Source organism: Mercenaria mercenaria, chromosome 3, assembly GCF_021730395.1.
Source record: "Mercenaria mercenaria strain notata chromosome 3, MADL_Memer_1, whole genome shotgun sequence".
Taxonomy (NCBI): Eukaryota; Metazoa; Mollusca; class Bivalvia; order Venerida; family Veneridae; genus Mercenaria; species Mercenaria mercenaria.
The window spans coordinates 63,912,832-63,929,292 of NC_069363.1; the positions used below are offsets into that span (position 1 = coordinate 63,912,832).

Consider the following 16,461-nt stretch of genomic DNA (forward strand, 5'->3'; position numbering starts at 1 on the left):
TGGCCTCAGAAATTGCTAATTTTATATAGAACTTGCATCAAATTTAAAATTTGAATGTTTAAAATTTATACCCCAGAAGTAAAAGGTTTTATAGCAGTAATTCGGTCAAAAATGTGCTTCCGTGGTGTAGTCGAAAGAAGTCACTAATAAATAGATCCTATTTTTTCCATTTTTCGCGCATTTGCGCGTAAATCGGGGGCTAAATGGGCTTTATTTCACTCATGGAATGAATTCTACATAAAACAAGACACTTTTCATGCTAATATTCGCATGTTTTCGAGTTGTTTACTTGAAAACGAAAGTAGGGTGTTTATTCTGCGGGCCGCTTTCTGAAATGCGGCAATATGACGGTACCTGAGTTCAGTTGGCTTGCATTTCACTGCATACTATTCTACCCCCCTTTTTCTTTTCGTTTTCTTGAAGCAAATGTATGGAAAATAGGTCTACGACGGAGTGAAAATCTTGAAACTATATCAAAATTGTACAGAAGTAGATGGATTTTATATGAAACAAAGAACAATTTCTTTTATTGGTATATAGCCGAAAGGGTACCTGGACGGAATTTAGCGCTTCTTACTACCTTCCGGGGACGAAATTTTTCCGGAGGCTCGGAGGAAGGACCGGTTTCCAAATATTTGGGAAAATTTTGATATTATTGAAACAACGTAAGTGTAATAAGGAGAACGATGAAAAATTTTCACGGAAAATTCCTTCTTATAATGCATCACAAGGAATGCAGACGAAAAATAGCCTCTTTATTCCTGTTTTTTCATTATTTCCCTGTTCCTCCTGGACATTCGTACCACATATTTTCGTACTAACGATAACAGAAACCATCACTTTTTTATTTGTTATCAGCTTATTATGACAGATGTGACATGTACATTGCTATACACCTGTCATCCAAGTCGTGTATAGATATGGCAGTTAACAATTCTTATAAAGCTTACATATTACTCGTCAGAGCAGAACAAAATTTTGTTTTATGATTTTATACTTTGTTGCCATGGTAGCCTAGAGAAACACATTCATATCTATTTCATTGCTATGCATGGTCTGTTTTTCCAATAAATTTAATCGAAACAATAAAAAATGACAAATGTGAAAGTTAACGGGCCTTTAAATAAGACCTTTTTTCCACAAGGAAGTAGCTATTATGCGAGGCTATTCCTACGGCTCTCCCATAAGAATAATGAAAAGCCCGGAGATGTCTATTCCTACAGCAGTTTTGTATTACAATACATTGTACTGAAGTAACTGATATATTTTCAAACAATTTCAGAAATGACATGTACATGTAATCACATTTGGTCATTGTGTTACAAATAAAATGTCAGGTCTGAACTGATGCAAACATGTCAAGTTGATGTGAAATAAACATGTTTAGAGTGGTAACTGTTGTGAAAAATTTGCATGTATATACACGAAACATAGATCAATAATTCTCTTAACTGGTTTAGTTGAAAATACTTGGTCAATATTTTTAGTGTTTCAATATTAATAACGTAAGTATTTACATCTACATCTGTACAACCAACAATCATTTAGAAGACAAATTTCAGTTAAATAAGTATTTTACACTTACGATAAATTCGTTGTATTAAAATTGTTTGTTTATGTAACAATTAGAAGTAATAAAATGTGTTATACTAGGGGAAATCACTTCCCTTTTTGTCTTCTCTGGATTTCCTTACAGTACCGGAAAAGTAAAGAAGTTGGGTGAAATTTTATCTGTCAAATTAATTCAGTACGATGTGTAACACAAAACTGCCATAGGAATAACCACCTGCGGACTTTTCATGATTCGTACGGGAGAGCTGTAAGAATAGACACCTGCGGGATCTTCACTATTCTTACGTGAGAGCCGTAGGAATAGCCTGCGAGGCTATTCCTACGGGACCGTAAGAATAGCCACTTCCTTTCCACAAATTTGGGAAAGAATTGTCTAGGGGTATGGCTATGAATCCATACCACTAGAAGCCAATTCCAGATGTACAGATTTATACCTTGATTTGAGGTTTATCAATTAAAGGTCATGGTAACTGTTATGTAAAATGGTTGGATGGACATGCTATGATGCTCGTCTGTCATATGAAAGATATGTTACCAATTAAGTTTCTGCTTTGTAGCTTAAGAATTCTTAGACTTGTGGTCAGTAGAAGTGCTTCAAGCATATTTTGCACTGCACTACAGTGCTCTTTGCTTAAGTAGTAAGGCCTAAAAAAAATTCTTTGTTTCTGGTAACATGCTAAAAATTTTTAGGGTAGGTAGGTTGGAATAAAATTTGTTTTTGGAATTTTTTTTTTATTGAGTGAGACTTCGAAAATTATTTTTATGTAAAAAAAATGAATACAAATAAGGGGGTTATGCCTTTAGAGCATCAGTAAGTTGATTTCTAACATCATTGACCCTGTCTAAAGCATAAAAGTGCAGTTTTGCAACTTTTTGTTAAAAAGTTGAAAAAAATATTCGCCAAGGCCATAGAAACATTTAGGGTCAGGCCAAAAATTTAGGGTAGGTCGAGATACCGGAATTTTTTTTTACGCTTAAGTACATGTAGTAAATACTTTTAATATTGATACATTTTTTGTCCAGCCACCCATCAAATTCTGTTTTATGTGTAATCAGTAACTTCTTTTGTGGATGGATATTTATATCTGACACTTTACACTTAATATAGAGATGGTACCTAAAAAATCAAACTGCATCTGATATTACTTTCTATTGAAAACTTAATATCGAAGTACATGTATCTCAATTATATTATGGTTTAACTTTCATACTTCATTTTTCATGCTGAAAGGCAGTATTTAATCCGAAAAATTTGGTCCTACTTGGAAAACCAGGGAAAGTGAAGCCAGTGACAGAAAACTCTTCTAGGACTATTTAGTTACGTGAACAAAGTATGCATAGATTCGGATGTGTTTCCCAAAAATATAGTTTATGCAAGATCTATGAATAATCATTCAAACAGAAAAGTTGAACATTATCTTTCATTTTCAAACAAATTTATTCAAAGGCAATTTATTAGCTCACCTGTCACATAGTGACAAGGTGAGCTTTTGTGATCACCCTTCGTCCGTTGTCAGTCCGTGCGTCCGTCCGTGCGTGCGTCAACAATTTCTTGTCTGCACGATAGTGGTTTCATTTATGATTTTATTTTAACCAAACTTGCACACAACTTGTATCACCATAAGATCACGGTTTCTTTCTTGAACTGGCCAGATCCCATTATGGGTTCCAGAGTTATGGCCCCTCAATGGGCCAAAATTAGCTATTTTGACCTTGTCTGCACAATATCAGCTTTATTTATGATTTGATTTTTACCAAACTGGCACACAACTTGTATCACCATAAGATCTTGGTTCATTTGTTGAACTGGCCAGATTCCTTTATGGGTTCAAGAGTTATGGCCCCTGAAAGGGCCAGAATTAGCTATTTTGACCTTGTCTGCACAATAGCAGCTTCATTTATGATTTTATTTTAACCAAACTTGCACACAACTTGTATCACCATAAGATCACGGTTCCTTTCTTGAACTGGCCAGATTCCATTATGGGTTCCAGAGTGATGGCCCCTGAAAAGGCCAGAATTAGCTATTTTGACCTTGTCTGCACAATAGCAGCTTCTTTTATGATTTGAATTTAATCAGACTTGCACAAAACTTGTGTCACCATAAGAACCGGCCAGATCCCATAATGGGTTCCAGAGTTATGGTCCCTGAAAGGGCCAAAATTAGCTGTTTTGACCTTGTCTGCACAATAGCGGCTTCATTTATGATTTGATTTTAACCAAACTTGCACACAACTTGTATCACCACAAGATCTTGCTTCCTTTCTTCAGCTGGCCAGATTCCATCATGGGTTCCAGAGTTATGGCCCCTTAAAGGTCCAAAATTGGCTATTTTGGCTTTTGCAGCCATATAGAGACTTCAATTATGGTTTTATTTGATACACACTTCCAAAATATCTTCAACAACAATGAATCTTTGATTCCATGACAAATCAGATCCAATCATAGGTTCCAGAGTTATTTTATATCTGATTACCTCCCCTGATTGTAATCAAAATGGATTTATATCAGTAAGTACTTATAGGACTTATTTGAAATTTCATTATTGCTATTAGTTGGACTGAGACAATCCGGGTAGGTAACTATGGACTGATTTTATGTCAAATTACCTCCCTTTATTTCAAATTAAAATGGATATATCTCCATAACTAATGAAGATACTGATCTGAAATTTCATTTATGTCAACAGATTTATTTGGCAGATCCTTCTTTTGTTCACTTACAATATTTGTTTTTTTTTAATTACTTCCCTTTTACGTTACTATAAATAGCTTATTTTTAGTAACTTTTTTATTATTGGCCGTAAGGAAAAACCGAGACCACTTTTCTGTGGTACAACATGGATGGTACCTCCAATTTTTAGGTGTATTTTGACATATCTATACCTTGTAAGAAATTGTTTTTTCTTTTTGGTTTAATTTCTTCCCTTTGTTGTTCCTGTCCTTTGGACCATTTTTTCTGAGGACCTTCTTTTCCTCAAGTGCAATGATAACAGGTGAGCGATATAGGGCCATCATGGCCCTCTTGTTATATTTATTACTGCCGATAATTTACAGGTGTGGTATGATCATAGGAAAGAAAGCAATATTTGTGAGAAAAAATAAAACAGACTATATGAATTTTACGACATTAAATCCCTCAACATTTTACAAAATTCGTTTGCCAAGAATAATCAAGGCCTTAAAATGTACCAGTTAAAACAGAGAGATATAAAAATGTATATTCTATCTCATAGTCACACCAGAACCATACCAAAAACTGTGCCAAAAGAAGTCATTTCACTTTTTATGACACGCACCTTGTGTTTACAAATGTACCTCATTTGCATATTGACCGAGGTGTGCAGAACAGCATTTACCTTGCGGAATCTGCAGTTACAGAAACTTCTGTTAATATAATGCAGATGTTCTTTAGTATAAATAAAATGGTTGTGTAAGTTAAAAAGAAATGACAATCACCTTTCTTTAGCTATCCACAAAAACAACAAAGCCGATGTCGCTGTCAAAAGTTCTCGTATTTACTACACAGTGCTATGTTAAAATATTGCTAGTGTGTAAAAAGTGATATGCGCTTCAGTTTTGCACTTGATTTGTTGTTGTTGTCATTGAATATGTAGCCTTAGGTACCATCTCTACTTTATCTGACACTTTACACAGTGACATACTTCTTGTATTTTCTCTTACATCATGTCAATGTTTTCCTTTTATTTCAGGAAATGCCAATTCATAAAGTTATCAAGAGGCTGCCACCAACAAGAACAAAGGCAGACATTCCAGTCGTATTCCATGAGCCTCATGTGGAGACCGGCTTCCGACCGATACACCAGCCATGGCATTATTACTTGCTTAGCCTGTTTCAGCGACACAACGAGTGCATGAATGCATGGACACACTTAATTGGATGTGTAGTAGCCATGGGGAGGATCTACAAAATTTCTTACGAGTTCAATGCTTACAATGACCCGTGGATGTATCCAATGTTGGCTGGTTCCATCACTATGATTTTGATGTATTTTTGCAGTTTTGCAGCACATACCTTTCACAATAAGTCGGAAATATTACACTACTCATGCTTTTTCGTTGATTATGCTGGCATCGGTATTTATGGACTAGGAAGTACAATCATACATTACTTCTACTGTACACATCCTGCGCTAGTCAACACACTACTTTACAAAAGTGCTGTGCCAGTGGCAGTGTTACTGTCCATCATGGTGTGTTTGTTTTGCAGTTATTCAAAAACGAAATATTCTCGCCCATACCCATTTACCCGAAAGATCTGGCAGCTGTCTTCCGTCCTGTCCATATATTGCTGGCTGATTATACCTATTGTACATAGAATGTATTTGTACTATGTTCGGCAAGAACGTCCCACTGATGGTGCAGTACGCTGGGATCAGAGTCTCGAGGACCATACAATACAAATGATCTGGTTTTTTACGTCGGGTTTCTTTTTTGGATCTGATATACCTCAACGGTTCTTTCCAGGGAAGTTTGATTTCCTCTTCCATAGTCATCAGATATTTCATGTTTGTATAATGTTCATGAACTTAAAGCAGATTGATGGCATGTACACAGATATACACGAACATTTAGAGAGCATCAAGATGTTTGAGGATACACCTACTGTTTGGAATACATTTGGGGCTGTGTTCTTAGCGCTCACAGTCAACGCTTTTGTTATTTATATTTTCTACAATAAAGCAAAGGAAAGAATTCAGAGAGAATCTGCCAAAGAAAAGAACGGAGAGCTGAAATAACTACATGTAACATTATGTTTAATGTTTGCACTCATTTAAATGTTAGATTCTTAAGTTGTTTCTTAAAACTGATAGAAAATATTTTATATTGAAATTAATTAATTGTGAAGCTGTAGGAAAATATCATAAATTTTTTAAATTGAAAGGTTTAAAAGTACTTGCCCCACAGATGAGGTGAGCTTATTCAGCATGTTTATTTCCACCAAGTTTGACATAGAATGTATGTATATACGACACTGAAAAGTGATAAAGTGAGTGAAAATTAGTGTAAGAGATTGGTAAAATAAGCACGAAAAATGTTGATTTTCTCCATAATTTCAAAAGCTTTACAACAGTTTATTCCCTGCTGCACAATATCTTTGGTAATTTATTAGGATGTCTTGCAAAGTCCATATATGTCAATAAGTTAGTACTACTGGTCACTTTCAGTTTCACAGCACTCCAATTTTACCGATTTTTTGAGAGAAAAGTATTTTTGCGTAAAAAGTGTTAACAAGCTGCTTTAAATTATTTCATTAAGAAATCCACAATCATGTTGTATTGCAGAAAATGTTTTTTAACATTTGAATATCACTGTGCATCAACCTAATGAATTCCATTTTTGGCAGGTTTCTAAGAAACAGATATATTTGTGTACTGTAAAGTTTTGTTAATTTACCCACCATAGATCTGATGTTTCTTACATAGATCTCTCAAATATTACACATGTTATTGTTGTTGATGTTTCTGACAGGTTCATTTTATTGATTGACATCTGTTTTAACTGATATTATTCAGAATATCCTGGAAACTTTTATAAACAGGATAACATAATCAATTATTTGTTTATATATATATAAAGGAGACAGTTACTATATGGCAACCAGTTTCTCTTGTATTATCTAGCTATTAGTTTATTTGCAGTGACTTTTTTTTTCTTCAATTTTTCAAAACAATACTTTCTGTTGGTGAAAATATAGCTCAATACATGTCAAAAAGGGGAATTCCAAATATGAAAACTAGTCATTAGAATTTCAAGATAACACACAAAGTACCAATTTGTAAGAACTGATATACTGATATCAATGTACTTACGAATTTGGTACCTGATGAGAAACAGTGTTATGTTATAATCAGTTGCAAGACATAGATTTGAAGTAAAATGGGGGTAATAGGGGTTGAAAAATATATAAACACAGACTTTCGTAAAATTATTCACTACGCATATTACGGAAGGTTTCATTTAAATTCCAAGGGGAAAATATGACTTTTAAAGGAAAATACAACAATTTTAGGAGATATTATAGACTAGGGGAAACAGCCTATATCCGGCTGTAAAAAAATAGCAAAAAGAAAAAAACAACACTGAATTGATATTATATATATTAGAAAGAGAATAAGCAAAGTGCAAGTTTTTATGCACAGGATATGATGTAATTTTTCTAGTATCATAAATTAATATATTTGAATTTTTCATTTACTCATTTCTCATTTATATAGCAATTTTTTATCATTATTTTTAGAAAAACTTTATGTACACATTGTTTTTTAGCTCACCTGTCACGTAGTGACAAGGTGAGCTTTTATGATCGTCCAACCGTCGTCCGTTCATAATTTCTTGTGAACACGATAGAGACCACATTTTGCAATCAATTTTAATTAAACTTGCACACAACTTGTACTGGCATAATATCTCGGTTCCTTTCGAAAGCTGGCCAGATCCTTCATGGGTTCCAGAGTAATGGCCCCTTAAATGGCTAAAATTTGCTATTTTGGCTTTTGCAGCCATATAGAGACTTCATTTATGGTTTGATTTGATACAAACTTGCAAAATATCTTTAACAACGATAGATCTTGGATTCCATGAGGAATCCTTAAGATCCAGTCATAGGTTCCGGAGTTACGGCCCCAGATTGACCCCTGAAAAAGCCAAACTTTGTTAATTTTTACCTCGTGAACATGATAGAAGTGACATTTTACATTCGATTTTAACTACATTTGCACACGACTTGAGTCAGAATAAGATCTCGGTTCCTTTCGAAAACCGGCTAGATTCCATCATGGGTTCTACAGTTACTGCCCCTGAAAGGCGCAAAATTTTCTGTTTTGGCCCGTTCAGCCATATAGAGGTTTCATTTATGCTTTGATTTGATACAAACTTGCACAGAATGTTTATCTTGATGATCACTAGAACAAGTTTGAACTGGGTCATGTGGGGTCAAAAACTAGGTCACCAGGTCGAATCAAAGGAAAAGCTTGTTAACACCCTCGAGGCCACATTTATGACCCTGTCTTCATGAAACTTGGTCAGAATGTTTATCTTGATGATTCCAAGGCTAAGTTTAACAGGTGAGCGATATAGGGTCATCATGACCCTCTTGTTCTGTTTTCATGTTTGCTACTATGTAGATAAAAAAACTTTTGTATTCATGTTTCAAAGTTGAATTGATTAGTGGTACATTGGTGTTTTACCAGTCAGGTATTCATAATATTGAAAATCAAAATTTAATCTAAGTTATGATAAGTCCTGTGAAAATGTTTCATTTACTTTTATGAGGCCATATTATTTGTTGTTATCATTTCCTTGTTGTTGTGTCTGTAGATACAGATGCTAAACATGACCTTGAGTTGTATGTTTGGGCACTCCATTTATGAAGGCAGCTTTGCATTTTGATCACTAAATTAAATGTTTTATACCTTTAGCTTGCTGGCGGCAAATAATTCTGTCTTTGCGACCAGTGCAGACCAAGATCAGCCTGCACTGTTCACTATTCAGTCAGTAAATTTTCAGTGAACACCCCTTTGAATAATACGTGGTAATGCCCGAATTGAATGATGGACCAGTCCATTTTAGAAATATAGCAGGGTAAAGGTTAAGTTTTCCCTTGAAGACCATGTGCCAGTGGAACATACTACATAGATATCAGTAGATAAAGTAAATATTGAAATATGAAAGAAATAGTAAACATATGTTGCCAAAGAAATGAATAAGTTATGTGATAAGTTGCATGGACCAATGTTTTTGCTGTAGAAACTTACTTTATTGATCTCAGTGAATTTCCAGATTGATGTACCTAAACAGATGCATGTTTTATGACAGTTTTTAGCTCATTTGGATGAAAAGTTCAGGATGAGCTATTAGTATAGGTGGATGGTCTGGTGTAGGTCAACACTTTTCTGACATCCTGCATGAAATTGTCAACATAAGCATTTACTACTGAAACTGCTGATCAGAATTACAACAAACGTTATTTGGCATGTACCTCTGAAGTTTTTTCCAAAGGTTCCACTCGACTGTATTTAGGGACTGCAAGAGCTAAAAATAGAAAAAACTTTATTCGCATGAACTGCTTGATAGACCTTTATAAAACTTTTGTCTTCAGCATTATATGAACCTTTTTCAAGTTTACTGAAATGGTTCACATGACTGTTCTAAGTGTCTACTAGAGCTAAAGGTAGACAGAAACTTGAACTGACTTTTAACCTTGAAATTACATCATTTCATGAACTGCTTCATAGATGTGCCCTAAACTTGGTGAGAAGCATCTCTCTACATTGTTCAGATTTTTCTACTAGCCTGCTTTTTAGGCCACTATAGCCAAAAAAAAGGAAACCTTCAAATGCCTTTTTCTAGTGAGTCACTATATGGATCTTCACCAAACTTTGCTAGACTCAAGGTCAGAAGATCAAGGTCGAGATGCGACTTATGGCCTTTAAGGCCCTCTTGAATTTATAAATGTGTTGCTTTTTTTACTCCGTAAAATATTGATGCACTTAAACAGGTGTTTGTTGTATTCAGAATATGCTGAAACTGTTTAGTAATTCCATTGTGTCTATATACATGTATTGTCAGGTCAGTTGAACTGTTAACTCAGGCACCATATGTCAAAGATGATTGTTGTTTATAATGATCTTTCAAGAGAAGGATATTCAATCAAAATTTTTAACTTCATATCTTGTAGATTTTTTAGCCCACCATCATCAGATGGTGGGCTATTAAAATCACTCTGCGTCCGTGGTCCGTCCGTCCGTTAACAATTTCTCGTTATCGCATCTCCTCGGAAACTACTGGGGGGATTTTAACCAAACTTTGTCAGAATGATGTATTGGTACCCTAGTTGTGTCCCCCTGAAAATCAGACTGGTTCAACAATTTATGAGTGAGTTATGGCCCTTTGTTTATTTCTATAATTTATATAGATTTATATAGGGAAAAACTTTGAAAATCTTCTTGTCCAAACCACAAAGCCTAGGGCTTTGATGCTTGTAATGTAGCATCATCTAGTAGTTCTCTACCAAGTTTGTTCAAATTACCCTCCTAGGGTTAAATATGGCCCTGCCCCGGGGGTCACATGGTTCATATAGACTTATATAGGGAAAAATGTTCTTGTCAGTAACTACAACATTCAAACTTGGACCACATGTATATTTTTGAGTGGCAAGATGAACTTTGACATGAGTTGACCTTGATTTTGACCTAGTGACCTACTTTCACATTTCTGTAGCTACAGCCTTCAAATTTGGACCACATGCATAATTTTGTGCACTGGAAAAAACTTCGACCTTTATTTTGACCTAGTGACCTACTTTCACATTTTTGAAGGTACAGGCATCAAATTTGGACCATATGCATAGTTTCGTGTTTCAAAATGAAATTTGACATTGATTTTGACCTGGTGACCTACTTTCACATTTCTCAAGCTACAGCCTTCAAATTTGGACTACATGCATAGTTTTGTGTACCGAAAAAAACTTTGACCTTGACATTGACCTAGTGACCTACTTTCACATTTTTGAAGGTACAGGCTTCAAATTTGGACTACATGCATAGTTTTGTATTCTGAAATAAAATTTGACCTTGATTTTGACCTAGTGACCTACTTTTACATTTCTCAAGCTACAGCCTTCAAATTTGGACCACTTGCATAGTTTTGTGTACTGAAATGACCTTTGACCTTTACATTGACCTAGTGACCTACTTTCACATTTTTAAGGTACAGGCTTCAAATTTGGACCACTTGCATAGTTTTGTATTCCGAAATAAAATTTGACCTTGATTTTGACCCAGTGACCTACTTTTACATTTCTCAAGCTACAGCCTTCAAATTTGGACCACATGCATAGTTTTGTGTACCGAAACAAACTTTGACCTTTACATTGACCTAGTGACCTATTTCACATTTTTGAAGGTACAGGCTTCAAATTTGGACCACATGCATAGTTTTGTATTACGAAGTAAAATTTGACCTTGATTTTGACCTAGTGACCTACTTTTACATTTCTCAAGCTACAGCCTTCAAATTTGGACAACTTGCATAGTTTTGTGTACCAAAATGAACTTTGACCTTAAGATTGACCTAGTGACCTACTTTCACATTTCTGTAGCTACAGGCTTCAAATTTAGGACCACATGCATAGTTAAGTGTACCGAAACAAACTTTGACCTTGACATTGACCTGGTGACCTACTTTCACATTTTTGAAGGTACAGGCTTCAAATTTGGACCACATGCATAGATTTGTGTTGTGTACGGAAATGAAATTTGACCTTGAGCTAGTCAATAAGTCTTGAAATTTGGAACACTCAAAAATGGCACATTGGTGGGCGCCAAGATCACTCTGTGATCTCTTGTTTACAGATGTTGTTAAGCTCATCATTTTTTGACGAGAGGTGATGTATAGAGGTGAAATAATCAGATGGACACGATTCCGTCTTTTAAAAATGTACAGAAATATCACGTCAAATCATTCATTGATGTTGATATTCGTGCCAATATTTTTAATTGTGAATGACTTCAACCATTAACAGTTTGAGATTTTAATCAAAGTTGTCACAACATCCAATAAAGAATCTGTTGTATTCAGAATGGAAACATACTGGACAGTCACATGGTATGAATGTGAAGCACTGATTGGTAGAGGAAAAAAGATATATTGTATATTATAAGTTGTTGTTATTGAAAATGTTTTATATGCTCTCCTGACATCATTTGTGTCACTTGCCAATAATATTGCTGTCGAATTTAGATCATAATTTTGCTGATTTTGTTTTTTCTAATCAGATTTAATTATTTATTTTTCTCACCTATTTTAACATTTTGTTTTTATTTGTTTGTTATATATTTGTTTGTTATATATGTTTCATTACTACAGTCTGGCTGAGCCAGAATGTTTTAATTTATATAATATAGTGTATTCAGATGTGTGTGTGTAATTAATATATTTATTGTTTGTGACAAACACTGTCCATACCGTAAAAGTATAAAAAGGATACTGTTAGGTCATTAACAAAGGCTTTTAAAATACACGTTTGAGTTAGTCTGATGCATTTTCTATTTGAAATTTTTTAGATAAAGCTTTTGTTGTCACCATCCTGTGGATGTCTGCATCAAAGAAAGTTCAGCAGTAGGCCAAATGCTTTCAAACTTCACATTATCAGATGACATGTTTTATAGCTATTATGCATACCACTTCTGACTTAAAATTTTTTGTCAAAGTTTTACATGTAAACAGGTTTCTCAGAAAACTACCTTGTTGAATGCTTTCAAACTCCACACAAGTCTTTGGCATCATGAGGTGACCTGTGGGCGTATATTGTCCCGATTTACAGAACCCTTGTTAAACAGATATGCATAGAACTTACATTAAAAGGCTGATATGTTGATTTATATTGCTGCTGTATAAATAATATTGCTGGTTTTGTTATTTTTTTGTTATTTGTTAATCAAAAATGTCCCGAATGTCTCTGTATAACTGAATCAAAACAATATAAGCAGTTCTAGCAGATATACTTGATCTGAATTGTGATTCAGATTTTGATAGATTAAAACTGATTAATTTGTTAATCCCCCGCCATGAGTGGTGGGGGGTTACTGTATAGGAATGGTCTCCCTCTGTCCGGCCGTCCTTCCGTCTGTACGTCCGTCCGTAACAATTGTGTCTGCTCCATATAACTTAAACCCCTTGAAGGATTTTCATGAAACTTCGGTCAAATGATCATTTCATCAAGACGATGTGCAGAACTCATGAGTCAGCCATTTCAGCTCAAGTTCAAGGTCACAACTCCAGGTCAAAGGTTTGAGCCTTCCATTTTTGTTGGCTCTGTATCTCCTAAACCCCTAAAAGGATTTTCATGAAACTTGGGTCAAATGATCACCTCATCAAGACGATGTGCAGAACTCATGAATCTGCCATGTTGGCTCAAGGTCAAGGTCAAAACTCAAGGTCAAAGGTTTGAGGACTATAAAATATACTTAACAACGTCAATGCGTCCCAATACCATCAACCCTTTCACTATCCATAACAGTGGCGGGGGATATAGCTGTCTTTAAGACTGCCTTATTAGCATGTTACATGCTTGTTTAAAAAAACTGGATGTTTGATATTATGTCTCTGTCTGCTGGTCTATTCACACCTTGTCACAGTGATTGAATTTTTATGTTTATATATATAACGAGCATTTTCTGATCAGGTTTTGCCTTGGTTCAAATGGAAGAAATTAAAGCAGAGTTATTACCTCTTGACTGGATAATTTTGTGTGTTAGTAAGTTGTCCACTCTGCATACCTGGTGTTTTAAAAACGATTGGTTCTAGTGAACTGAATATGGCTTTTGACACTTAATAATTAAGGAGTATATTAATTGACTGTATATTAATATAATAATAGAATATAATAATAATACAACATAATGTAAAGTCTAAATTTGATACAGACTGTCCAGCATCCCTAAAATTTGGCTAAAATTGCTAGAAAAAATGAAAAATCAGAGCAAATTCCTAAAAATGCCATACTTTTTTCCCCTAAATTCCAGTCTTTCAATATAAAATTGAAGTTTGGGAAGTACATAATGCTAAATATGTTTAAATGTGGTTTTATTAGATCTTCAGTGCAAGCAGTTTTATCCAGTTATAGACAACTGACCAGTGGTTCCATGAGTTCAGTGTGTTATTGGCTGTGACTGGATGACAGAAGGTCTATATTTTACAGTAAAAATTTCTTAATTTTAGCCTGAAAATATCTAAGAAATTGTAACAAATTTCTTATTTTAGCCCTAGTGTTTGTTTAAAATTGCCTTTAAATTGCCCTAAGTGCGGAACGGCCTGTTGATAGGAAAGTGTGTATAGTGTTAAATAATCAGAAAAAAATGTCTTGAAGGATATAAGAAGGAAATTTAAAGCAGCTTTAGGTGTTTTGAATATAAATGTAATTGATGCTACTTATTAGGAAAGTAGTGTAATATAAGCAAATGAATTTGATTAAGAATTTATACAAAATCAGGAAAATGAGTAACATAAGTCATTTTTATCAACTGGTATATTTATACAAATTAGTTGATTTCCTTTGAAGTTTTCATATCAACATGTGAAAAGTATCAAACTCTATTCTAGTTTAAACACTTTTACTTTGTATTCTTAATCAAATGCGCGACTTTTTGTTTAGCACTTTAAACAGTGAGCAGTATATTCAAAATATGCTTTGTAATGTTTAATAAATATCTGAATCATGAGTTTGATATTTATTGATCACACAGTGATTTTACAAAAAAGAGGACAAGAAACTGATCTTTTGATTTATGTGAGGTATTTATTATCACTCATAATTGCATTTTATTGCCTAAAATGTTTTTATCAAAAACAATCTAATTTTGTAATTTCCTCCCTACAGCAAAGGTGCATTTATCTGTTCATCACATGAATGCTTAGTGTTCCGGTATGATAAAAATATTAGTCCTGTTATAGGTGATTAATTTATCACATTTAATGAACTCAAAAGAGATGTCTTTGACTGGAGCTGTTCCAACATGCATGGTGAACGTTTAAATATTTGGCAACAATATGTCATATTTCTCCACATTTTAGTTTATACTAATTTGTTTTAGCTCGATTGTGATGAAAGCTTCAAGCTTATTGTAGCCACTCTCGAGTCTGCTTCCTGGAAAAACCAGTACTGGTGTCATATGAGAAGTATTGGTCATGACCCCAGTGGGGCTCGAACCCACGACCCCCAGGATTGAGCGGCGGGCAATTATCCGCTAGACCACCGCTCTCTTTGTTACAGTATTTTATAGAAATCCAGATTTATTTGATTTCCAGTGTTTTTGAAACTTATTTTTCAGGGAACACCATCATGACTTCTATGTTGTAAAAAAATGAAATGACTGTTGTTTTTTCAATGAAAGTTACGTCAGTAATTTAGTATTTGTTGTGAAAGACTACATCTCCAGTTGAACATAAAAGATCTGCGAGATATATACCTATATATGAGCCGTGCCATGAGAAAACCAACATAGTGGGTTTGCGACCAGCATGGATCCAGACCAGCCTGCGCATCTGCGCAGTCTGGTCAGGCTCCATGCTGTTCGCTTTTAAAGCCTATTGGAATTGGAGAAACTACTAGCAAACAGCATGGATCCTGACCAGACTGCGCGGATGCGCAGGCTGGTCTGGATCCATGCTGGTTGCAAAGCCACTATGTTGGTTTTCTCATGGCACAGCTCATATTATTTGTTTCTGTTGAATGCAATATGATTTTTTTTATTTCTTATTTATTTAAACTTGAAGTTATTTTATAAAAATGATCTTTCTTTTTATAATAATTACAAAATGTTAATTTTCTACATTTTTACTTGTTGAAACTTTTGAACTACTGTTGTATATCGTTGTATATTGAAAATAGATATGTGTGATCTGTTATTGTGAAATAAAACACAGAACAATTAAATGTGTTTATTGTCCCTGCCTTTAAGTATATTTGTTTGTTTGTTTCTTTAGGTTTAATGCTGTTTTTCAATTGTAACTGCTGGCAGTTAACCTAACCAGTGTTCCTGGATTCTGTACCAGTACAAACCTGTTCTCTGCATGTAACTACCAACTTCTCCACATGAATCATGTGGAGGACAAATGAATTTCAAACATACTGTCTTTTATCATATCGTCACAGAGAACATATGCTCCACCTGGGGATCAAACTCACGACCCTGCGATCCGTACACCTGCGCTCTATGGAGATAAGGAGGTGTAATCTATGAAGTTAAATACTTGCAAGTTACGGACATGGCTTAATCAAAATTGCAAAAAACTAGGTGTTTACTTAGTAACTAGAGCGACTTTAAACATATTTTTGGTTTACACAGAACGTACCCTACAATCCTCA

General features: G+C 34.6%; 1 protein-coding gene across 1 annotated transcript; it reads left to right on the plus strand.

Annotated features, from left to right (window-relative positions):
* Nucleotides 1-577: 577 nt before the first annotated feature.
* On the plus strand, nt 578-16,029 carry LOC123524529 (membrane progestin receptor beta-like). Its single transcript, XM_045302785.2, has 2 exons — nt 578-665; nt 5,285-16,029. The coding sequence occupies exon 2, from the start codon at nt 5,288-5,290 to the stop codon at nt 6,329-6,331; it is 1,044 nt and encodes a 347-aa protein (XP_045158720.1). The 5' UTR covers nt 578-665; nt 5,285-5,287; the 3' UTR covers nt 6,332-16,029.
* Nucleotides 16,030-16,461: the final 432 nt, after the last annotated feature.